At 37.9% G+C, this 25,587-nt stretch overlaps 1 protein-coding gene across 2 annotated transcripts in view; it reads left to right on the forward strand.

Moving 5' to 3' along the window:
• Positions 1 to 6,526: 6,526 nt before the first annotated feature.
• The window catches only part of LOC127810076 (THO complex subunit 2), a 100,161-nt gene continuing 81,100 nt past the window's right edge, over positions 6,527 to 25,587 (forward strand). For both annotated transcript variants that reach the window (XM_052349316.1, XM_052349317.1), the window contains exons 1-6: positions 6,527 to 6,872; positions 7,021 to 7,146; positions 7,766 to 7,807; positions 8,935 to 8,994; positions 9,098 to 9,160; positions 25,276 to 25,356. In XM_052349316.1, coding sequence (XP_052205276.1) covers positions 6,738 to 6,872; positions 7,021 to 7,146; positions 7,766 to 7,807; positions 8,935 to 8,994; positions 9,098 to 9,160; positions 25,276 to 25,356 — 507 coding nt within the window. In that variant the 5' untranslated portion in view covers positions 6,527 to 6,737. The remainder of the gene's footprint in view (positions 6,873 to 7,020; positions 7,147 to 7,765; positions 7,808 to 8,934; positions 8,995 to 9,097; positions 9,161 to 25,275; positions 25,357 to 25,587) is intronic.

Raw genomic sequence — 25,587 nt, forward strand, 5'->3', positions numbered from 1 at the left:
ACTGTTCGGAGTTGCTGCCCGAAATAGTAGGTGACTGCTCGGTGGAGTCGTTCGGGAGCTGTCGGCGAGCAAGAGTTGCTGCCATGGAAGGACGTCCAGACTCTACATCAGAATTGGAATAATCTGTGAGGTATATTGCTAAACGTCCTATGGAATGGTTTCGATTTATATTGCATATGGCCGCCAATATCAAGTCTTGCAAGGTGATTCTACTTTATTTTAGTTGCATATTGTATATGTTTTCGAAAAGGTTTTAAGAACCAGTAAAAATTATTGTATTGATACACCAAGAGTTGACATTCTCCTTCAAGAATGGGGGCCCCGCAAGCAAGGCCGTGCCACACCACCGAGTGAGGGTCACTTATGGGTGCCATGAGCATACATGCGCACTCGTGCACATACTAATGCCCCAACACCCCTAAGTAACCTTTACTTAGGGGTGCCATGGGTGTGCTCGTGCCCATTCCCTCGCCAACATACCTGTGCTCTACGCGCCTTCACCCCTACGAGACCCGATCAAAACTATCTCCAAACTACTCGCCAAGAATATTGTATCGCCTGACGCCTAATAGCATGTTCTATCACTATAAATAGATGGGTCCTCCCCCCATTTGATATGCAATCTCTCATACTCACATTTCCTTATTGAATTCGAGTATTTTGCATTTTCGAGAGGCTGATTTAAGCATGATATGGTCTGCGCAAGGATTTTCACTAGCGTTCCTAACCAATTTATTTTCATACAGGTCATCTATCACTCTAATGAGTCATCAATCGCTATCACTCCACACCAGGAGAGTCATCAATCGCTATCACTCACTCCATTCTAGAGAGTCATCCATTACTCCATAGAGTTATCCATTGTTGGGATAAGTCACACGTGAGTCATTCTAAAGTAATTTTTCATATCTATATTAACTGTTGTAGTTGAACAACGATAATTTTAATAGTTATTTTGTTTTACAAGTATTAAAAGTTAAATAATGACATTTAGGTTTGGAAAATATATATTCAAATATAACAAAAATAGGTGAAATGTCTAACTTCACTTAAATTTTATATTTGAGTGATCATTTTAAGTAAAATTACAACTGCTTGAACATTATTCAATTGGAACCAAAATATATCTATCAAACACCAGCTTCATATTTTAATTTTTTATATAAAAATAAAAAATAAAATTGCAAACAAAAATAAAAAATCATCAAATAACTTAAAATATTATTAATGAAATCTTAGTTCAGCGACAAGATAGAGATTTTAAGATGGTGTTCTATTTGTATTTTATTTTTGAGTTTTGAATTCATTTTAAGTTTTGTGTTTTGAGTGTTTATTTTGAAATTTATGAAAACATGTTTTCTTTGTTATTCTAAGAAACTGTTTCTCAAAACTGAAAACTAAAAACGCGTTTACTTTGAAATTTTGAGAAAAATTATTTTATGATATTTTATTTATAAAATTTAATTATTATTTAAATTAAAATAGTTTAATGCTAGTATACTATTAAATACATTTTGAAGTTAGTGGAATGTTGCAATATTTTTTTCTCCATTACAAAAAAAAAAAAAAAAAATTACAGAAAGAAATAAAACAACTTTGATAAAAAAAAAATAGTAAATATAGAAATAAAAATTAAAAAGAAACTCAATGAAAATTAAATAATATGATTATTCACGATAAATAATATTACATTAAACAGTTTAATAGCAAGTGAACTACAATTACAAGTTTAAATAGTCATGATAAAAATCAAACACAGTTCGAACACTAAACATTAAAATAAATCAACATAATCATGTACGACTCATTGAAAAGTCATTTCAAATTTGTGTAGTAATTCGATCATTGACTTGTCTCATTTGAGTTGTTTGACTAACATCAAATTATATGACTTCTTGACTTGACTTGACTCCGGCATATCTTGAAATACCATATTCTCTGATGAAAACTTAACGAACAAGCTATCTAAAGCGTGTTCCTAACGAATATAGTTATGTATTATACAACATGCAGTAGGGATTTGTCTTTGCCTACTAAATGGATAATTGGTAATTAATTTTAAAATAGAAAATCTTGCCTTTAAAACTTCAATGCAACGTTCAATAATATTACAACACGAGGAGTGTTTATAGTTAAACAATTATTCATTTCCATGCAGTCTTCCTCCTCCAAAATAATCACACAGATGATATCTTCATCCTCAATAAGGGGCAAGAAAACCAAGCATGTTTGGTTATTCAGAATGAACAAGGTAAAATTGATCTGAAAAAAAAAAAAAAGACCTAAAGACTTTAATATTATAAAAATATTTGACAAATTATTTGAAATATTACAATATACCTCCACGTGACATTGGAAAGTTGTTTGAAGTTTTTGTGACTGCATCAATGAATACTCGCAAATCAATAGCATTACATTCCCATCCAGAATACACAAATGTGAACATCATATCAAAATCACATTTTATGTTATATTAGTCTTCCTTCACGAAAGATGTTTGTCTCGATGCAGGTGCTCAAGCTACAACATGTGTTCCATCTATTGCGCCTATGCAATTCTTAAACTAAGGAAATTTGTGCAAAATTCGCTCATGTGGCACATTTTGATGTGTTAGATATATTATCTCTATGCCAAATGAACAAACAACCCGTAATACTCGTTTAAATCATTTGCGTATTGTGTTGTTGGAATGTTGAAATCTATCACCAATAATATTGTATCGTGTAATGTGCCATACAATCATCAGAAGTATAGCAACGCCCTCCTCGATATTAACTTTTTTTCCATATTTCAAAATTCATGAACACGTGTTTCTACATACGAAAATTATGATAACACACGTCTGGATGTCCATTCAGAATGTCTAGCATGTACACTTTCTCTATAAGTAGTAACGTTCTACAAGGTACCTTGCTGGTGACACTATTTTTGCTGGAACCAAATCTATTAAGTATTATTAAATCCTCAAAATTCGCAAGAACATCATTCGTAAATAAAAAATCATCATCACTCGAATCTTCGTCAGTCGAATCATTGGTACACATATTACCAACCACATTTGATTCGGTTGACATCCTTTGCATAAATATATTCATAATCATCATCAGTAGTAATATCATTCATCATTTATTATAATCAACGTAAAGAAATAATTCAATATCAACTGAGATAGCAACAAAGCAATTAAAGATCATTAAATCCCCAAAATAAAACAAGCATTCAATTCTAAATAAATTCAACATCAAACAATTCCATTTGGAACACAGTTCTACAACCATCAACATCAACCTATGAAAATAAAACAGTATTTGAAGCTAATGTAAGAAAACACAGTACTTTGAGCTACAACATCACTAATGAAAATAACATGGTACTAGAAAATATGAAATCAAGCAACCAAATCAAAGAAGTTCCATGATAGGTTTTCTTATAATTTCTGGCATCTTCACAAATGACACTCTAAAATCTGGATCCTTAAAAGTCTTTATCGTTTTCATATAAATCTCATTAGACACTTCTTCCATATTGTTCAAGATATCCAAGGAAAGCCATATTTGAATAAGGATCCAGACTAGTAGCTTCACTATGTGATTGATTACATGATTTTCCTTGGAGCTTTGCAAGTTTTTTCTTTTAGGTAAAGTGTCATAAGTTCAGTTTCTTCATTCCTTGTACTAACTGTAGATGACCACTGCGCCATGCAAGCATCGAGTTTATCAGCTTTATTGATCTTAGGTTCATTACTTCGTCGTTCGCTAAATTCACCAATTTCTTCACGCTGACAAGTATTTGTAAGTTCATCAGCATTTTTCACACGTACATGAATTCATCTGTTCAAAAAATTATCTTCTAACTGCCTTTCTTCCTTTGATGTTGGAGGAATCTAAGTGGAAGTATTGCCTAATCCTTCGATAGCTGTAGTCCTGCTAAATATCTCTCCAAGAGTTTCATAGTGCTTACATCCTTCCTTCTTGAATATTGTGTACTCGGACTTGTTAATCTAAAATAGTAAAAATAAGACACATTATTTGGATCCCATAGTGATAAAAAAATGATGGTGAAAATATTATTTAATAAAGATATATACCGTATAAAAGTGTTGCCAAACTTCATATGGAGTATTAACTTTGTTGGTATTTGGATCCCATGTAACACCTGTATGTCCGAAAAGTTCAGAGAACAAGTGATGTACTTTACGTAAACGATTCCACTTTCCCTTTAATTTATCTATGTCGTAATCCGTTTTTGTGATAGCAATCATAGCTTGATTGATCTTGCCCTAATCGTCTTTTGTGAATGTAGAACATTGCAATATCCTTGATTTCACATTTTCGTAAAGAATTCCAATAAAAGTGTGTTCGTTCTCATTGAACCTCGACATTGGTTCCTTAGTTTTACCTCTGTGGTCACCCATGTTCTATATTGAAGATAATAAAAAATACGAAGACAACATGAAAAATATACTCCAACTTACCAAAATATACTCCTCACGGCAAGAAAAAAAATTCAAGATCATAATTTGATAGACCCACCCTTGGACCAAGGAAAAGAAAAGAAAAATAAAAACAAATACAAGAAAAAAAAAAAACACTAATAGCAAAAAGTAAATAGGTAGTAACAATACCAAAATTAGAATCAATGTTAATTAGTTCTAACCATGTTAGAATAAAAAATAATTTAATGTTATGTGGTGTATTAGAATCAATCTATCATTTCCTATGTTACTTGAATAATTGGATTGGACTCCCATTGCTCTCAAAATCTATCCTATTTATTTTCTTACAAATACACCACATAACACCAAATACAATTAGATAATCCCCAAACTTGTCTTACAACAACCTAATTTATCATACCAACCAAAAGAGAAAAGATCCACTTAAACCCATGCATCATTCTCCCAAATAGGCAGCAAACCAAAATTACCACCAATAAATGAATCACATTTTTTTAAGTACTTTGCATCCCATAAAATAATTAAAGAACTCACCCAACAGCCATTCTAATAACCTCTAAAACAATCAAATAACTCATTATTCTAGTAGTTATTCATGCCGGGTTGTGGCTGCGAGGAGGCAACTTCTGGCACTTCTCCCGGGATTGCAATGATAAGAAGCAGCCAATTGTATATGATGGCTTGGGGAGTGCTCTGAGGGACCATATTATTATATTTAAGTTTCTTGAGGTCTAACCATAGGTGCCAAATCTGGAAATGTGGCAGATTATGGAACATACTTGAAGATGGAGATCAACATTGATGATGAATGTGTTCAGGGCCATCAATGTGATATGAGGAGGAAGGGTCTGGTTTATTTCCTCTATTACTAGGATTTTAAGACACGTTATTGTGTGGATATCGTGAGTTTAAATTATCAAAATAGTTTTTTTTTACAAAATAAAATTATATTTGTATTTAGAATCCATCATCACAAAATAGGGAGGTTCGGTGCAGTAAAAATGTGTTTTTGTACGGAAGCAATTATTGCTGTCAAGAATAGAGGATTAATGGGGATTTTGAGTTTTAAACACGAAATGAATTTATTGTTGGTATGTGATGGCTTGTGACAAACATGTATTTACAAACAAACCTTATTTCAGGTCAACACAAATACAGATTAAACCATCAATTTACAAACAAAAAATAAAAAAATCAGATATAATTCAAGAAGTTGAGGAAGAGAGTTAAACGTGAAGAGAAAAGGCAAAGGAAATAATAAAATGATCTAGATGGAGGAGGCGACGGATCTGGCTAGAGGAGGTGGCGGATCTAGGCCGATCTGAGTTGCTGAAGGAGGTGGACGAACAACTGTGGTGGCTGGAAGATGAATGATGATGGTGGTTGAGGATGAATGATAGCGGTGGCTAAGGACGAACGATGACCGTGGCTGGAGAAAGAATAATAACGATGGTTGAGGATGAATGGTGGCTGTCGGAGGAGGCTGATCTCAGGCGATGGTGGTTAGAGAAGAACGAATGGTGGCGATCAGAATGACTAATCTTGGTCGATGATGGTGTTATATATGGAAGAGAGGAGTGAAGAGAATAAAGAAGAAAGAGAAAGATAAGGGAATATAGAAGAGGCAGAGGTATGCATTTTTCGTGTTTTGGGTTTGACATCGTATTTTTGATTGAAAATGACCAAAATGTATTTTTGGCATTTTCAATTTTGTGTGTAAAATTTGTTGGTGTTTTGAAAAATACATTTTTGAAAATAGGTAAGTAAACACGTTTTGGGTATTTTAAAAAATTAAAAATAGAAAACAACCCAAAAACAACAAAGAGAATGGGTTATAAATTTTTTTGTCGAAGTATTTTTGACTAATTATAAGAATAAAAAAACTAAAGGTTTAAATGATAAATTAGAGATTTGGATATTATTATTAATATATGGGAATTTTTTGTGTGGAAGAGTGCGTTAGAAAAGGCGTGTAATTTGCAAACCCAGCCGAATCCGGACCCAAACGCCGACCCGGCCCGTATCGTGGCCTAATAAAAAGCCAAACCAGCCGCAAAAACCAGAGAGAAGAAATCGAAACAGCAAATAATGCTGCTTTTAACCCTTCCCCCATAGCCCCTGCTGTTCCGATCACCCGAAAACCCTAAAAATTAAGCAAAGCTTCAATTCCTCTCTCTTCTCATCCATGAAATCCCCTCAAAACACGATTCCAACAATCCCTCTCTGAACCGACCTAAAACCCCACGTCCAAAGGCCCTAGGGTTTGTTCTTCCATAGAACCATGTCTCTCCCCCCTATGGAGTGCATATACGTTACCGAAGACTGTATAAGGGAATGGAAGAGCGGAGACCCTTGCTTCAAAGTCCCGAAGCCGGTTCCAGGGCTTCGTTTTCTCTATGAGCTTTGCTGGACCATAGTACGTGTGGACTGCTTGCAACTGGCGCTGGCTTTGGTTTTCGTTTTAATGTGTTATTGGATTGAATTATGCGTGATTTTATTGTTGGACTGCTGTGTGCGTCCTATTTTATCTGGGCTTAGTTCAGTTTGCCGCTTCATGGGTTTAGGTTCGCGGAGAGTTGCCGTTTCAGAAGTGTAAAGCGGCACTAGAGTCGGTTGAGTTTTCGGATAAAGTCTCTGATGAAGAAGTGGGTTCAAATTTTGCGGATATCGTGACCCAGTTGGCTCTGGATGTGAGTTCTGTATTTAATAGCCGATAGGTGTTTTAGTTTCTATTTCGCTGCTACTTCTTTTGTTTTATAATATGGTTTTGCCGTGCTACTAAGTTTCCTTGACTCATTTCGTGGAACTAAAATCTTCGTATCAGTGCCTTTGGATGAGGGCGTCACCGTGTTGCCTTTTAGTCTGACTTCGGGGAGGTCATGCGATCTTGAGGAGTTTTTTTGTGTGAAAATCATGACACCATGTTTTGTTTATTGTACCTAATTGATGGGGATGGTGCAAATGAAACTTAATTGGGGAAATTACAGAAAGATGAGGAGGCTTTTTGTGCCACTGCATTTTGATTTTTGTCAATCAAATTTAGCTATTTGATTAGTTGTTTTTGGTAGTTTTGGCATCCGTGTAGGCTTTGTTTGTATGGTTTGGTCCCTTTGGCCTTTTGCTAATATCTTTGTCTATCACAGAAAAAAAGGAAGATGCATACAGATAGCATATGCTATATACGTAGAAGGATGTTTTATGATGCTTTCTACTGATGTTTTTGTTGACTAGCTAACTACTATTCAGTGCTAGACCTCGTGGTTCTGCCAGAACTTTGACTTACTCATACCTGTTGATGTTTTCTTGCAGCTTACAATGCCTGGAGAGTATCGTGCACGTCTCATGAAATTGGTTAGTGTGCAGGCAGAAAAAAAAAAAAAAACTCTTTTTGTTTCACTTGTAATATTTATTGATTGCCTAGCCTAATTATTGCATTTGTAAGGGATATGATTTTTTACTCTCTGCATCTGATGTATAACTTTATCTCTTGAGTATTTCAGAAGTTTTTATTGCTGAAATTCTAATTCTGGAATATTTAATTATACAAATTTCTAAATTTTAATTTTATGATAGACATGCTAGTCAAGAGCAGAGATTGAAACTAAATTTACCAAACTTTTTAGTATTTGGCTGATATGTTAATTTTCTTTGACTTCAAATTTACATAACTTTTGGGCTTTCAGATTTTAGTGGTGGGCTATTGTGTGCTTAAGATGCTCTTAGTTTTCAAGCAACTGAATGCTTGCAGTTTTATGTGTTAGATTCTGGCAGAAAATTATGTAATTTTTGTGTGGAATGGTCCTTTATCTCTATCAATGTGGCACACCTTGTTGCTATAGGTTCCAAGAATGCAGTGCTCTAAGACTTGGTCTTCTCCTATTCTATATGTTTTCTACTGCTCGTAGTTTACGTTCTAGCTACCCCACTAGTAATTAAAATGGATACATATATATATATATAAAAGTTAAATGTACAAAAATATATATATATATATATATGGATATCAATACAGACTCAGATTACAACAACAACAACATATTCAGCCTTTATTCCACTATGTGGGGTTGGCTACATGAATTCTAGACTTCCATGTATTTCTGTCTTTTGTCATATCTTCATTTAGGTCCATACACTTCAATAGACTCATATTACATATGTAAAAAAAAGTTAAATGTACAAAAATAAAGAAATAAGTAACAACAACACAGAGCAAGAGGTTGAGAAATCCATTCTACAGAAATCTAAAATGGTCGAACACCAATGTGAATACACAGGAGCTGTTACCTCACTAACTTGAGCTCCTGAAAATTCATCATGAGTAATTCTCTCTTGAAATCTCATTGCTACTCAAGTTATATACTAAATATTATTTAGGCTCAGGATGTTTCTATCTGGTGCTTGTTCTACTGTTTTGTGTCCAGTTCATTAAAAAGTTATTTAACTTGAGGTGTAATTATTTCTTCTTATGCTTTTCTTAGGCAAAATGGCTGGTGGAATCTGCATTAGTTCCATTGAGGCTCTTTCAGGAGCGCTGTGAGGTAAATGTTTATTTATATCTGCATTCCTGCCTTATGCTGTCAGTAGGAGGGGGAAAAACTAAAAAGAAATTTATGGCTTACAGCTATAAATTGTGTATTGCAGGAAGAGTTTTTATGGGACTCTGAAATGATCAAGATAAAGGCTGCTGATTTGAAGTCTAAAGAGGTATCGTGTTCATAGTCCTCTACCTTCTTTGTTTTATCTTCTACAGCAAACTATGGTACTATAACGTTAGTATCCTGAATTCAACATTTTCATGATTTTGTTGTTGTTACTATATGAAATGGGTTTCCATTTCCAAGCTTGTTTAGTCAACGAGTCTGCTAAAGTGGTTCCAACTTGGATGATATTTATCTTTACATCTTACAAATGTATGGAGGCTGAGTCCTATTTCAAATTTGAAATTTCCCCTCTATTCGTGAATGCAAAATTTGTGAATGTCTTAAAAAGCCTAGTAAAGGTTTGATAACATGTTTGGGAGTCTATAAAGGAGTAAGAAAAAGAAAAGGGAATATGAAGTGCTAAGGTAGTAAAATGCACCTCTGCTTAGTTGGATGGAGCTCTTGCATTCTGGAGCCTAGTTGATATCATCTGTTTTGTTTGTTTTTAATTTCTTTACTCCCCCCCCCCCCCCTCCCCCTTCTTCTCACACACTTGTGCATGCACACGCATATATTTGCAGCGAAGGGGCCTTGTGTAGTCAGTTTATCCTTTACTATTGAAATCCATACCCCCAATTTTCATTCATGTGCTAGGAGTCCAAAACCATAATTGTTCCTTCTGCACATCTAACCTATAGACACACATGTTAAAGTGTATGCCTGGTGGTATGAACTTTATAAAAGTAATAGCACTTTGTAGAGGACAAGCCTAGGTAGTAATGCCAAGGTTGCTCCTTTGTGACTGGAAGGTGACACTGTCACAGGTTTGAGTTGCAGAAGCAGCCTCTTGGCAAAGCAAGGGCATGGCTGTGTACAAAAACAACCCTCCCTTGACCCTCATAAAGTGGGAGCCTTGTGTACTGGGCATGCCCTTTATAGCAGTTTGTAAAAGGTTTCTGTCATGTACCTAGGGTTTAGCCTAGGGTTTGGATTGGAAATTGGAAGAATCTGAGGGAATTAGGACCAAGAACAGAAGGATTGGAGAGAGAATTGGACAGAAATGGGGAAGATAATAGACAGTGTTGGAATTAAAAAGGGAAATAGAAGGTATTGGAAATATCACAATCAAGGGATAAGTCAAGCAGACAACTGTTACAGCTGTAAATGGCAGATGTCAGATTTGGCATATTCTATGGAGGCAATCAGGATGACTTTTGTGTATATGAGTTCTAATTAGGATGGCTTTTGTATTCTTTCCTTTTGTTTTAAGATTCCTAAATTGTAATTTATGAGATTATAAATAGAGAATAAACCAAAGGGGCAATAAGTCTTTGCTTGCTACTATTCTTACATGGTATCAGAGCCATCTTTCTAGGAAATTTTTTTCCAGCCTTCATTGCCACCTTGCTGTTCGGCCTGAACTACTTCTCAAGATTCTGTCTCAACTACTATGGGGGAGATATTGGCTGTACCTGTGACTACTACTGCAGTAGGAATTGGAAGCGATTTCTAGAATGTAAATCCTCTATACCGGCTTGATGGAACCAACTACTTGCAATGGAGTTTGGTAGTTTGGACTTTTCTCAAAGGAAGAGGAAAGATAGGCCATTTTACAGATCCTAGTCCAAAAGAAACAGATCAAGGAAGGCATGGGATGAAGAAGATGCAGCGATTATGTTCTGGTTATGGAACTCCATGAAACCAGAGATTAGTAAAAACTTGATGTTCTTTACCACTGCAAAAGAAATATGGGAGAATCTGCAACAAACTTACTCCATAAAGAAGGATGCAATTTTGATCTATGAATTGAAAAAACAAGTAAGTTCTACTCAACAGGGGGGCATGTCTGTCACCAAATATTACAATCAGATGAATGGATTTTGGCTTGAAATCGACCAGAACCTAGATCTGAAACTAGAATGCAACCATGATATTCAAGTGGTTCAAGGGGTTACTGGAAAATGATCGAGTATTTGAATTCCTTGCAGGTTTGAATTCTGAGTACGATCAGATTAGAGTTCAAATCCTTGGTAAGGTTCCTATACCAACTCTTCGTGAATGTTTTTCAATTGTTCGTGCTGAAGAGAGTCGACGAGGGGTTATGTTGGAATCTCGTATACAAGAGGCTGCAGCAATGGTCACTTGTTGACCGGGTGAAGGAGGGAATAAAGGAAATTAGAGGCTAGCAGAAGCAAGAAAACAGTCCATCAATGATGGACTATGGTGCATTCACTGCAACAAACCTTGCCACACTTGAGAAAATTGGAAATCCCAAGTTTTGGCACGGATAGGAGGATTCAAGGGCCAAGGGAGCAACCAAGCTAATGTGGCCGGCAAAGAGCAATCACTAATTGACACTCCTCAGCCAGACAAGGAGGAATCCACACAATTCAACTAAGAAGATATTGAAAGATAGAAACATCTCCTTGAATCTCTCGATAAATCTACAAGTTCTTGTTCCATTGCCAAAAGTGATATGTGTCTTATGACGGACTCTTTTAAAGCATTACATACTAAAATAGGTAGATGGGTTGTAGATTTTGGGGCTACTGATCATATGACTTATGATATCTCTCTCTTTGATTCATATACACCAACCCAAGGACACCGGGAAATTACTGTAGCTGATGGCTCTCCTACTGCTATTGCTGGACAAGGAAGTCTACATCTTACCCCTTCGATAACTCTTACCAATGTCCTTCATATCCCTCATCTTTCAACTAATCTGATCTCTGTCCCAAAAATCACTAAAGACCTTCATTGCAAACTAACATTCTTTGACTCTCATTGTGTGTTTTAGGATTAAGTCTCGGGGAAGATGATTGGATTTGCCAGAAAGTGTGACGGGTTGTACTCCCTTGAGAATTTGGACAATGGTCAAATAAAGGGAACCTAGTCTCATTTCTCTCAAGCTCTTGTAGCCACAACTAATAAACAAATGATCTGGGCACATCATTTTTGTCTTGGTCATCCCCCTTTCCCTCTCCTAAAACATATGTATCCATTATTGTTTAATGGACTAGTTATGTTAGATTTTCAATGTGAAGTGTGTCAATTTGTTAAACATTGTTGTACTTCCTTTCCTATCACTTCAATAAAATGCGGTCAGCCTTTTACCTTGATACATTCTGATATTTGGGGGCTTGCAAAGATTTCTGATATTCATAGGGTTAGGTGGTTTGTTACTTTTATTGATGACTACACTAGGACTATTTGGTTGTTTTTGATGAAAGACAAATCTGAGGTTAGTTCACTGCTTCCTCAATTTCAAAAAATGACTTTTACTCAATTTGGAGCAAGAATAAGAAGGTTTCGTTCAGATAATGCCCGGAATTATTTCAATCAAACTCTCTTCCTTTCTTATCAAGGAGGGTATTGTGCATGAATCTTCTTGTGTTGAAACCCCAAAATTCCTATGGGAGAAGCAGTTCTAACATCTACTTATCTCATAAATTGTCTTCTTCTAAAGTCCTAGCCAATCTCAATTCCATACATACTCTGTCCAACCATTTTTCAGACCTTGTGTCTACTAGAAATCTGTTCCCAAAAGTATTTGACTGTGTTGCTTTTGTGCATATTCACAAGACTCACAGATCTAAATTGGACCCTAGGGCATAAAAGTGTATCTTTGTTGGTTATTCTTCTACCAGAAAAGGGTTACAAATGTTATGATCCTTCTAGTCGACATACCTATGTCTCTCTTGATGTCACATTTCATGAGTCCCAACCATTCTACAAAACTCCTCACACTCATCTTCAGGGGGAGCAGTCCAGAAACAAAGATGTGTGCTCAAGTTCCATTCCCTTTCTCGAACTAAATGTCCTAAATACAAACCTTTCTGATAAACCATCATCATCTCAACTATTTTCCAGTGTTATCACTCCACAAACAATGGACCGAAATGTAGAAATGGCAGATATTACTGCCCCAAAGAATGTTACATCAGGTGACATTGGCATCATTAAATTTGCCAATGACATTGCGAAGGTCCTTGAACCTGCCAATAACATTGAACCACATGCCAATGACACTACCAATGTTCTTGAACCTACCACTGACAGTGCCAATGTCCATGAACAGGTGCAAACCCATAACCCTTTAAAGACACTGAAATAGTATTCAAGGAAAATACAACCCTCACAACTGCCCAAGCAAGTCGAAGAATCAACTCTAAGTCTAGGTAATGCAAACATTTTGAACTTGTTCAATTTTGAAACTAATAGCACTATTGTTTGTGATACTGAATCAAATTGTGATCTCTATCTTTCTATTGCTTGGAGAGCAAGGACACGGAAGTGTACCTAACATCCTATAACCCATCTCATCTCCTCACATAGACTATCCTCCCAGCACAAAAGCTTTCTCTCCACCCTAAACTCAACCCAAATACCCAAAACTGTATATGATGCCTTAAGGGACAGGAACTGGACATATGCCATAGAGGAGGAAATGAGAGCTTTGGAGAAAAATGAGACATGGGAAATGGTGGTGTGCCCTAAGGAAAAGAAAGCAGTGGGTTGCAAATGGGTCTACACTGTTAAATTTTAGGCAGACGAGACTATTGAACGGTACAATGCAAAGCTAGTTGCAAAGGGCTACACACAAATCTATGGGGTGGATTACCAGGATACCTTTGCACTAGTGGCAAAAATGAACATGGTAAGACTCCTATTATCTCTAGCAGTTCATTTTGGTTGGGAAATTTGACAGTATGATGTAAAAAATGTATTTCTCTATGGAGACTTAGAAGAGGAGGTGTACATGGAGCCACCATCGGGCTTTGATGGCAAATATGGCCTTGATAAGGTATGCAGACTGAAGAAAGCCTTGTATGGGCTAAAACAATCTCTGGGAGCTTGGTTTGGAAGATTCAGTAAGGCTATGATGTAGTTCGGGTATAAGCAAAGTCATGGTGACCATACTTTATTTGTGACACACTCAAGGACAATATTACAGTCCTATTGGTATATGTTGATGATATTATAGTTATTGAGAGTGATGAAGAAGAAAAATTGAGACTGAAAACACAATTGGCTCGAGAATTTGAAATGAAAGAGTTGGGGAAATTGAAATATTTCTTTGGAATTGAAGTAGCTTATTCAAGACAAGGGATATTTATATGCTAAGAAAAGTATATTCTTGACTTGCCTAAGGAAACAGGTACCATTGAATGCAAACCAGTGGGCACACCTATTGATTCGAATCATGGAATGAGCCAAGATTGCATGGAGGGAATAATCATTAATAAAGGGCGCTACCGAAGGTTAGTGGGAAGATTGATTTATCTCTCACACACTAGAACTGACATTGCTTATGCTGCGGTAGCAGTGCTGTACCTGAGTTTTGGGGGCCCTAAGGCGAAATGTAAAAATGAGTCTCTGAATTGTAAAGTACATTCAAATGCGACGGCAGCGAGCCACTGGCCACGACCCATAAGGGCGAGCGACCGAGCAGAGCAGCGAGAGGTGATGCTTGTTGGGCGAGCGACCGAACAGCGAGCCATTGACCATGAGGGCGAGGTGAGCCGGTGAGGATGAGTGATCGCCGACCGAGCAGCGAGAGGTGAGAGGGCGAGGGCGAAGGGCGACGGAGCAGCAAAAGGAGAGAGAGGCAACGAGCGACCGGAGACGGAGCAGTAGCGAGAGGCGAGAGCGAGGGCGAGGCGCGACAGAGCGAGAGAGGTAGGGCTAGGGCAGCGAGCGAAAGAGAGGGAGGGAGAAGGGTCGTGAACTTGTAGATGGGAAGGGGGTGGGTGGCTGGGCCTGGGCAATGGGCCCTTACAAATAGGGATGTTTTCAATTTATGGGCCCCTAAGTAGTGAAATTTCCATGGGCCCTGAGGTAGCCGCCTCATGGGCCTCATGGAAGGTCCAACCTTGTGCGGTAGTAATTAGTCAGTTCATGCATGATCCTAAAGAGGAGCATTTACAAGCAGTTCAAAGAATTTTCAAGTACTTAAGCTACTCTAAGAAAGGGACTCTTATTCAAAAAAGGAAGTAATTTGATAATAGAAGGATACACTGATGCTAACTACACATGATCTCTCACAGACAAGAGTTTAATTACTAGCTTCTACACTTTCATAGGAGGTAATTTGGTTACTTGGAGAAGCAAAAAGCAAAATTTGGTAGCCAGGTCAAGTGTAAAAGCAGAATTTTGTGCTATGGCTCTAGGGGTTTGTGAGCTTTTGTGGATCAAAATAATCTTGAAGGATTTGAGGATTGAAAGTAGATCGATGAATCTATATTGTGATAACAAATCAGCTATTAGTATAGCACACAACCCAGTACAACACGATCAAATGAAGCATGTAGAAGTAGACATATATTTCATCAAAGAGAAAATTGATAGTGGACTCATCACTATCCCTTATGTGACATCATAAAACCAATTAACTGATGTTCTAACCAAAGTATTATCCACTTCTAGATTTCAAGAGATTACTGGCAAGCTGGAAATGGAGGATATCCACTCACCAGCCTTAAGGGGGAGTGTTGAAATAAAAAAGGAAAATAGAAGGTGTTGGAAATATCACAATCAAGAGATAAGTCAAGCAGACAACTGTTACAACTGTAGATGACAGATGACAGATTCTATGGAGGCAATCAGGATGACTTTTGTGCATATGAGTTGTAATTAGGATGACTTTTGTGTTCTTTCATTTTGTTTAAGATTCCTAATGTAATTTATGAGATTATAAATAAAGAATAAACCAAAGGGGCAAGTAGTCTTTGCTTGCTACTATTCTTACAGACAGGAATAAGGGAGAGTTGCAGACAAAATAGAGAAAGAGAGAGATTAGAGCGAGAGCACAGGGAAACGGGAGGGAATTTGAGAGAGAATTGATGAGAGGGAAAGCTAAATTCAATTGTCATTCCAAAACATGTCCTACCAATAGACTTCAATAGCTTTATATAGCTACTCTATGGAAAATAACAAACTAACAAAAAAATACAACCAGAGGATAATACAAGTAAAATGTAAAATAGGCTAATTACTATTTTAGCCCTAGTGAACCCTTGGGTCTTGACATTTCCCCTTGCCTTAAAACATTTATTGTCCCCAAGAAATGCCAACCCTCCATAGCTTCTAATGTGCTTTTTCCTTCTCTTCCATAGCTTGGATGGCGCAATCTTAGAAAACTTTTGTAAGTCTAACACAATGTCAATAACTCTCTTGGACGCTAAAACAAAACCAGAAGCAACCACTGTCTAGTTGTCGTAGTTAGTAGCTAAAACTTGTCGACTGCTGTTCACACTTCACGCCTATTTTCCTCATCACTGCTCCTTTGATGTTGGATGTTTGGAGTCCAGAAGAATGAGTAACTATGCTCGTGACTTCCTTTAATAGTTCATCACCATCTAATACAAGGATGGTAGACTGCAGTTAATGTATTCCAGACAAACCAACGGCCATTCTCTACTGCAAAATTATTTGCAATAACATGCAAATGCAGCGATTGAGTAATGTAAACTTGCTTTGGATACCGAAACAAAAATTGTCTGAGAGCAGTAGAACTAGAAGCTAATGCAACATCAATTCCAGTCATCACTCTATCCTTCATTACAGTAGACAAAAATCCTAATTGGTGAGCTAGAATGAGAGCAGACAAAGCAGCATGAGCTTTGTTCTCCATAGCAAAACTTTTGGCTCCTTTAGCTATTTCCCTTGGCTGAAACTTCGATAGAGATTTATTTGTTGAAGCCATACTTTCTAACATCTCCAGAGCAATGTTTTGCTTTATTGGCACAAAGTACCATAACCTTCCTTGAAAATTTGAATTGTCTAACTCATGCAAGACCTTGTTTCCAACCGTAAAGCCTGCTTCAGTTCTTTTTTGTAGCTGTCCTCCAATTACATTTTGTCCCCATACTTCCTTATCAAATCCACACACCTTCACAACATTAGAAGATATCTCAGTTGAGGATATATCTCCAATCATACCATTTCCAGTAATAGTAAGGGACTCAAATTTCTTTGCCAGCCTAGAGTCGATTTGACACTGGAGCTCACCAACTAGAATTTGAACAAATAAAACGATAAAACTCTTCCTCTCGAGCTGTTTCCTGCTCACTGCCATACACCCAAGATTTATCTTCAACAATTTTCTCCTCCAATGGTGTCCTAGTGTCAATTCCTGGCATAGGAAGGGATGAGAAAGTTCCACAGGTTCCCCAATGGTTGAAACATGGCCCTCCATCATGACCTTCATCCCCAACATGATTTATAGTTGGGTTATCTGATGAAACAATATCCCTGTCCGAAATATCAGATGCATGAAAGCCATCTTCATAGCAATTCTCATCTCCAATTTGTTTATAGCCTGCATATCAACCGGATCATCAACTTCCTGCCATTGTAAAATGTGGTCTACATAGATATCCTCATCCAATCTCCTTTCATCTCCGGAATCTTGAGTTACCATTGATAGGTTCACTTCAGTTGGTTCCTTAGATCCTTGTAAATCAGAATCCTGTAGAAAGACTCTAGCACCAACTTCCTTAATATTGACTGATTTTTTAGTTGGAACTTCCTGATTCCATATAGATAATTCAACAACATTTGTTTCTTTCTATTTGTCGGAATATTCCTCTTCATGAACTTTTTAAAAGTGATTAGATCGTTTCTTTAGATCTGTTGTCCTAACAACTTGACTGTTATAGTTTCCCTTTTGTTGAAGATTATCTCGAGTTAGTGATAGGATTTTGTGCAGTTGTTTATATGCGGTTAAATGGTTAGTTGATAGGCGTTGGACCTCAAGTGTAATTAGTTCAAAGTTTGGGGGTCAAACTGTAAATATCAATTATGTGCCTAGGAAATTTTATAAATAGGGCAGTGAGGGCTAGGGGTTAAGAGGCTGCATGTTCTCTTTCTGTTTTTCATGAGAGCTTTGAGAGTGGAAGGCTATATGTGTGTGTAAGTAGTCTTTGTACATTCTTGGGAGAGGCTTGTATCGTGAGAGAGATGGAGTGGAGTTGCTGTACTGATCATCTATCAAATAAAGAGGCTGTGCTCGGGTTTGAAGGCTGGATGTAGGGCTGATTCAAGTCGGCCTGAACCAGGATAATCTTTGTTTCCTTGTGTGGTTTGATGTTTTCATTTCTTGTTCTGTTCTTGCGTTAAATTTCTGTTCTTTAGTATATGGTTGTGTTGTGGTATGTTGGTCGAGTGAGCTGTGAGTGTGTTGTGAGGTGTTTGAGTGGTTTCTTGGGTGATTAAAGGCTGCCAGTGTTCCCAATTTCTAACAATTTGGTATCAGAGCCGGGTCTCTCATCAAGATTCATCAAGAACTTAGAATTTCACCCCATACTTGCAGGAATAGCTTCTATAGCCTTTGCCGCACAGTATGATGTGAAGAAGCTTGAGGGCCAAAACGTTTTTGGCCTATGGAGGATGAAGATGAGAGCTTTATTGGGGAATCTTGGACTGGAGGAAGCCCTAGAGGCTGGAAAGCCTATGCCCGAAAACCCTATCTGAAGTCCAGAAAAAGGAAATCAGGGATAGGAGGATAGAAACCATCAAAGAGTTTTTTTTTTTAACACCCTTATTCTAAGTCTAGAAGATAAAAGTCTTGCGGGAGGTGTCAAGGAAGACAACCGCGAAGGATCTTTGGGATAGACTAGAGACACTTTACATGTTTAGAACCCTGTCCAAGCAGCTGTGCCAAAGATTTTCAACACAAGATAGAGTCCCAAAATCTGCCATAGAAGCCCTGGCAGTGAACTCTAGAACAGGAAGAAGAGACCCTAGGTTTAAAGGTAGGTCTCGGTCTAAGTTTAGGAATGGCAAGAAAGTGATTAAATGCTTTCATTGCCATGAAGAAGGGCATATGAAGAAGAATTGCCCAAACAGGAAGAAAGAATCCAAGAAAGAACCAGCCCTGAATGTTCAAACACCATGTGTGGTTTTGGCTATGAGAGTGCGGATGTCCTATAGTCTTTCTAGGTATGCAGTAAAAATAGCATAGGTCCTACGGTTAGGGTGTAATTCTCATAGGAAATGGGTATTTACCCATAGAGACATGGTGGAAGGGGAAATGCTTTGTCTAGGCATCAAACTAAGGCCAAGATAATTGGAGATGTGAGAATGGGAAGCATGGTGGAGCTGTTCCAGAATATTAGAAGCTGTAAAATATGTCCCTGTTTTTAATAGAAAGCCTAATGTCCTTAGGAATAGTTAGATAGTGAGAATTGGAGTCCTAAGAAGTTGCAAGGATCTCTTAGAGAGATGGTAGCAACCCTCAAGAATGGAGGTTATGTGGTGCATGCTTGCATTTATATGTGGATAAGCTGCAGCCACTAAAGGATAGCCTATGATAAGGTTAGGCTGTGTCATTTGTTGAGGATGGCTCACAATGGTGAGCAAGGACTAGGAAAGGTATCTAAGGCTAGGGATATCAGGGGAAGGGAAAATTTGCAGGTGTATAGGAATAGAATCCATGTAGTTTTGGCTAGGTCTCCAAAGGTAGAAGTCTCCAAAATCAGTAAATCCCATTAGAAATAAGTTTCTAGGATGTTTTGGGAACCTATCTAAGCCTTGTCTCATGGTGGAGCTAGGTGAAGTGAACCTAGTGGTGATGATGTGTCCCTAAGGAATTCCCAAGCATATATGAGCTTGCTGGAATTTAGGAAGCTTGCTGAAAATTGCTTTTGGTGTGGAAGGTTAGGTGTAGTAGAGTTGTGGAATAGGCATGCCTAGGTCTCCTAAAGCTAGGGTTCTTACCTATGAGGGAAAACTCTACTAATAGGACATGGAATTAGTTGATTCCAAGGCCAAGGGATGGAATTTGGAATGCTGGCCAGCAAGGAGAATCCTTTGGGATGTCCTAAACTAACCTATGAACCAGGGTATAGCAATAGGGAAATCTGGAAAATGGTTTGATCAGATTCATTGTGTAAGCTTGGGCTAGATTGTGAGAGGGAGGAATCTAGTATAGCTTTGGCTCTTGCATTAAGGGTCCTTGTGATCAGTGAGGAGAAAAGGGTGTGTGCAAGGGTTGTCTTGTATGGTGAAGCCCATGGTTGATCAAAATCTGGATTAAGCAAGGAAAGGGAAGGAGAATCATCTTGTAGGTAATGAGCAAGGGAATAGAAGGTCTAGTGTTGCCTAGGATGGGTAAAAGATAGAACCACAAGTAATCTACTAGTGAGGTATGGAATGTTGGGTTTGAAGGATGCTTAGGCTCAGGTTTGAGTGCTAAGGAGCAGGCTGGAATATAGAACCTCTTGTATAAGAAGAGGTGATGCACTCATGTCCAAATGAATGGCATGAAGCCATGTAAATTTGGGGAGAGGCTTGGACTTAAATGGAATATCCCTTAGGTTAAAGAGGTGGAGTGCTGTGAAGTGTCTATTTGTAAATTAAAGAAGTGCTGGGAAATGGGAAAAGTCTAGGGAAATGGCTAGACATGGCCATTGGTTATAGCAGCACATGAAGGCTTAATTTGGATCAAATAGGTGTCACTAATCAGCTAGTATCCATGGAAAACTAAGAGAAAAGTGATCTTATAGTATAGCCAAGGAATAAGAGGCTAGAGGGAAAGGTAAGCAAGGATTGGTTGCTTAGAAGGTCTCTCTAGGTATGAGATATGATAGTAGTTCCTTCGGTAAGATATAAGATTGGAAGAGTCCAAAAGCGTTAAAATTGAGTGCATAGGGAAGCTGTGAATATTTCAGTGGTATGCTTAGTATATTGATGGGCAGCTTTATTGGTATTTTCTCCAAAAATAAAACTCTCAAGGTGTAGCTGAGTGTCTAGATCAGTGTTTGAGAGTGGGAGGAAGGATAAGCTGGGAAATACTAAGGCATAGAGATTGGAGTAGGGTTTGGACAGCTTAAGGCAGCCTAGGTTACCCTAATTGTAAGCATATCTTAGTAACTGGTAGGTAGAGATGAGCAGTCCTGTTTGTTTGAAGCAAACATTAGAGGAAGAACAGTGGTAAAGCCTAATAGACCGGTTTTTGGGTGCTAGGAGTAGGTCTAGCAAAGTTAAGGCCAATCCGAGTAAGGTTCACTCTGTTGTGATGCTGTATAAATGTTTGGACACTTTGGATTAATGAGTAATATCATGTATGGATTTGGTTTATGGTGGAGTGTGCCTAGCTAGAAATTATGCATTTAGGGTGTATATGTTGCATTTTGTATGCAGCAGGAACCCTAAAATATAGTCTAGGTAGGAGGACTTGAAACAACCAATGAGTAGTCCAATTGGCTTAGTCCTTAGTCCCACCATGGAGTATATCAATCATATTGATGTTAGGAATGTATTCATTAGGAAGACCCTTGAGGAGGTAGATAATTCTAATGCGAGTTGCAGGTTTAGTTAAGTGCAGCTGAAAGTATTGTCCTAGGTGATCCATTGGTGAAATTTACAGCATTGTTTTTGATTTTCTTAATGTTTGTTGATTGATTTGATGATCAAGTTATCATGCGGGAAACCAAAGGAAGAGCAAGCCAAAAAGTCTTTGATGGATGAAGATGGAAGGTATCACACTCAAGACAATGGTGGAGATTTGTTGAAGATTGTCTCGAGTTAGTTATAGGATTTTGTGCAGTTGTTTATATGCGGTTAAATGGTTAGTTGATAGGCGTTGGACCTCAAGTGTAATTAGTTCAAAGTTTGGGGGTCAAACTGTAAATATCAATTATTTGCCTAGGAAATTTCACTGTTGTCTATAAATAGGGCAGTGAGGGCTAGGGGTTAAGAGGCCGCATGTTCTCTTTCTATTTTTCATGAGAGCTTTGAGAGTGGAAGGCTATATGTGTGTATAGGTAGTCTTTGTATATTCTTGGGAGAGGCTTGTATCGTGAGAGAGATAGAGTGGAGTTGCTGTACTGATCATCTATCAAATAAAGAGGCTGTGCTTGGGTTTGAAGGCTGGATGTAGGGTTGATTCAAGTCGGCCTGAACCAGGATAATCTTTGTCTCCGTGTGTGGTTTGATGTTTTCATTTCTTGTTCTGTTCTTGCGTTAAATTTCTGTTCTTTAGTATATGGTTGTGTTGTGGTATGTTGGTCGGGTGAGCTGTGAGTGTGTTGTGAGATGTTTGAGTGGTTTCTTGGGTGATTAAAGGCTGCCAGTGTTCCCAATTTCTAACACCTTTGAAGAATGCATTTCAAAGGGATTAGATGGTTCCTTTGGATTTGTTGTCCTAACAACTTGGTCGTTATAGTTTCCCTTTGAAGAATGCATTTCACTATCATCTCTGATATTGTAGAATGCAGTCATCCTTCTTGTTAATACTGTCTAAATCAAAGTACTTCTTCTGCTCAAAATTGAAGGTAAGTAATGAATCATTTTCCCCATAATCTGGACTTCTCCTTAGACTATTGCATTTTAAGGAACTCCTGAGGCTGTAAAGCTTCCTTAACCATGCCCTTATTATTATTGTTTTTTTCCTTAGACATTTCGAAATCCATTTCCGAAAAAATAGTTTTGTCTCCCTGCGTTGGACTCTGAGATTTGTTAATGGAGTTCTGATTTTGTGGATGAGTAAGGTAAGAATTCCCAACTGAAACAAGATTTGATCTAGTTCTTCAAGGAGAGTATGGATTAATCGTAGGATTTGGTCGCTTCCCTATAATAATCGGATCTGAATATTCTTTGGAAAGAAAACAAGCAGGTAGTCTAACCTGATTCTATCTAGCAAACATTATCATGTATTGGTCCATCATCCAATTTCTAAATTCATCCCAAATTTTACGTGTGTGACTGATCTCCCCTTGCAACAGACCAAAAACACTGTTTAGCTTCTTATCCACAGCCGATTCTACATATCCAATATGGATCTATCTGTTCATCATCATTGTTGTCACTTGTTGCAATAATCGCTGAGTAATCGATACCTGGCAACTGTTGGAATCGTCGATTGTCAGAATTGCTTGCTCTGCTTCGCCTACAATTTTGAGCCGAGAATTAATTCGTGGCTAAGAATTGTTGCTCTGTTTCTTATGACTCGATTTATCTCAAACAACCGAATCAGGGGCAGGAGAAGTCAAACACCGTAGACTAGGAGTTCTGTACAGTCTAGCGATTTGATCAACCTTCAAAAATCGCCTTGATTGCTTGGCCTTGCTTCGCTGTTTAACTAATCGAAATTCTGCCAAGCTTTTTAGGTTTCACCTGTTTCACTCCTCCTAAATTGATTGCCTCAGCTGTAGCTTCTTCAAAATTCTCTTGCAAACAACTTTGAGGATAGCCTTGCTTGTCTGGGAATTCCGATCAACTGGAATTGCTCTAAGAGTCACTGTTATCACCTGTAGCAACTGTGAACTAGCTGCTCAAAAGTTTCCAAAATCCAGCCGAGGATAACCTCGCTTTGTGATGCCTTCCAATTCTGAATCGCTTGGCCTGCTCATTTGCATTTTTTGACCAACTGGAACTGCTCTCAAGATTGTTGGAAGCACTGTCAGAGTTGCTTGGCCAAGTCGCCTTCCTAAGTCGAACATGAATTTCTGGTCAGCTGCTCCATTTCGCTTGCAAGACTGAAACCGAGAATTTCTTGCTCGCTCAAGTTTGCCAGAATCACCGAAATTCACCGATCAACTGTTTAGTCGTCGGAACTTCGCCCATCCTATCTTGTTGCCGAGAGCACTGGAGAACATCCAGGAATCATAGACAAGGAATGTGGCTTTGCATCGGAGCTTAACGACTGATAGTCGACTGGCTCCGTTGCTTTGGATTACCTTCAATTACAGTTGGGGTTTATCGTCTCAACCAACGCAATGTTGATTATTGCATAAACCTCCATTCGTTGGAATTTTGTCAGATTTGTTGGATAATTAATTGCCTCAAGGTCAAATAGCCAATAATTCCTCCGTTAGAATCAATGAAACTAAATCTGTCGAATCACTGCTCGATTAATTCCACCGATAAATCGAATTGAAATCACAACTAAGGATTGATTGTTTTGATACCAAATTGTCATGTACCTAGGGTTTGGATTGGAAATCGAAAGAATCTGAGGAAATTAGGACCAAGAACAAAAGGATTGGCGGGAGAATTGGGCAGAAATAGGGAAGATAATAGACAATAATGAGGTAGAGTTGCAGGCAGAACAGAGAAAAAGAGATAATGTTAGAGAGAAAGCAGAGGGAAATGGGAGGGAATTTGAGAGAGAATTGATGAGAGGGAAAGCTGAATTCAATTGTCATTCCAAAACATGTCCTACCAGCAGATTTCAGTAGCTTTATATAGCTACTCTACAGAAAATAACTTTCACGGGCAGGCAATTGTAATAAATTTGGGGATTAATTGATTGTATTGGGGTTTAGTTGATGATAGATGGGAAGAGCCATTTGGCAATTAGGCTGAACTTTTAAATTCAAATTTCTTGTGTAAAGGTTGAACAAGTGGGCCTTGGCGCCACTCTCAAGAGCTGCATCAGTATATATACATGCTGATTCCACGCCCCAAACCATCGAAGATCAATATACAAATTCATCTCTCCCGCCTAATTCTCTCTCTCGTCTATTCCCTCTCAATTCTCTCTGTTCTTTCCCCTTCAATTTCTCTAATTCTCCCCAATTTGAGGAGAATTTCCCTGGTCAGAGTCCAACTCTGACAATAACAAACTAACAAAAAAATACAATCAGAGGAAAATACAAGTAAAATGTAAAATAGGCTAATTACTATTTTAGCCCTAGTAAACCCTTGGGTCCTGACATTTTCCAAACCATTAGGACAATTGACATGGCATGTATTGCTTGTTTGTGCCACGTCTCCAGCATAGACTTGCCACCACTAGGGGTTTGTCTATCCTCCCAAGAATCTGTTGGTTGGTTGAGCATTATTGTTAACTGGGCTTCATCTTCATTGTCCTCATCATTCCTTGAGATAAGATGTGCATTCTTATGCTTGGTGCACAATGCTAGCTGAGCTGTATTAACTATACTTGAATTGTACTTGAGCCAAGCTACATCAGCCTTATATTTTGTCAATTGGTAAGTAGCTAATATGTTTTTCATTCTGAATCCTGCTTAGATGAAGGTAGACATTTATTCTTGGTCTTATTTGTTGCAAGTAAAATCTGAACAACTGCTGATGTTTCTCTACATTTGTTTGCTCTTTATGCTGAACACCCTAGTCGGGGAATCTTGTAGCTGACTTCCGCAAAGGGCTTAGGAACTATGCACGACATTTTTTCAGTTCTCATTTAACGTAATTGTGATGGTATTTCAGGTCAGAGTGAACACTCGTTTGCTTTATCAGCAAACCAAATTTAACCTTCTTCGGGAAGAGAGTGAGGGCTATGCTAAGCTGGTACAGTTTTCTTTAAATTGCTTTGTTCTGTTGTAAATTTGTTTAATCTTCTACTTAAATTATATATGCTTCTTGTTTTTATTATGTTGAAGATGGGGCATGCTTTATGGGCGATTCCATTTGACTTCTTGATATAACAGTTTCCCTGTTGTCCCAAATAAACACAGGTGATGTGGACATGGTATGACACACTCCAGTAGAGCAATTTTCAGAATAGTTTAGAATTACACG

The sequence above is a fragment of the Diospyros lotus genome, chromosome 9 (genome assembly GCF_014633365.1).
Source record: "Diospyros lotus cultivar Yz01 chromosome 9, ASM1463336v1, whole genome shotgun sequence".
In the NCBI taxonomy this organism is placed as follows: domain Eukaryota; kingdom Viridiplantae; phylum Streptophyta; class Magnoliopsida; order Ericales; family Ebenaceae; genus Diospyros; species Diospyros lotus.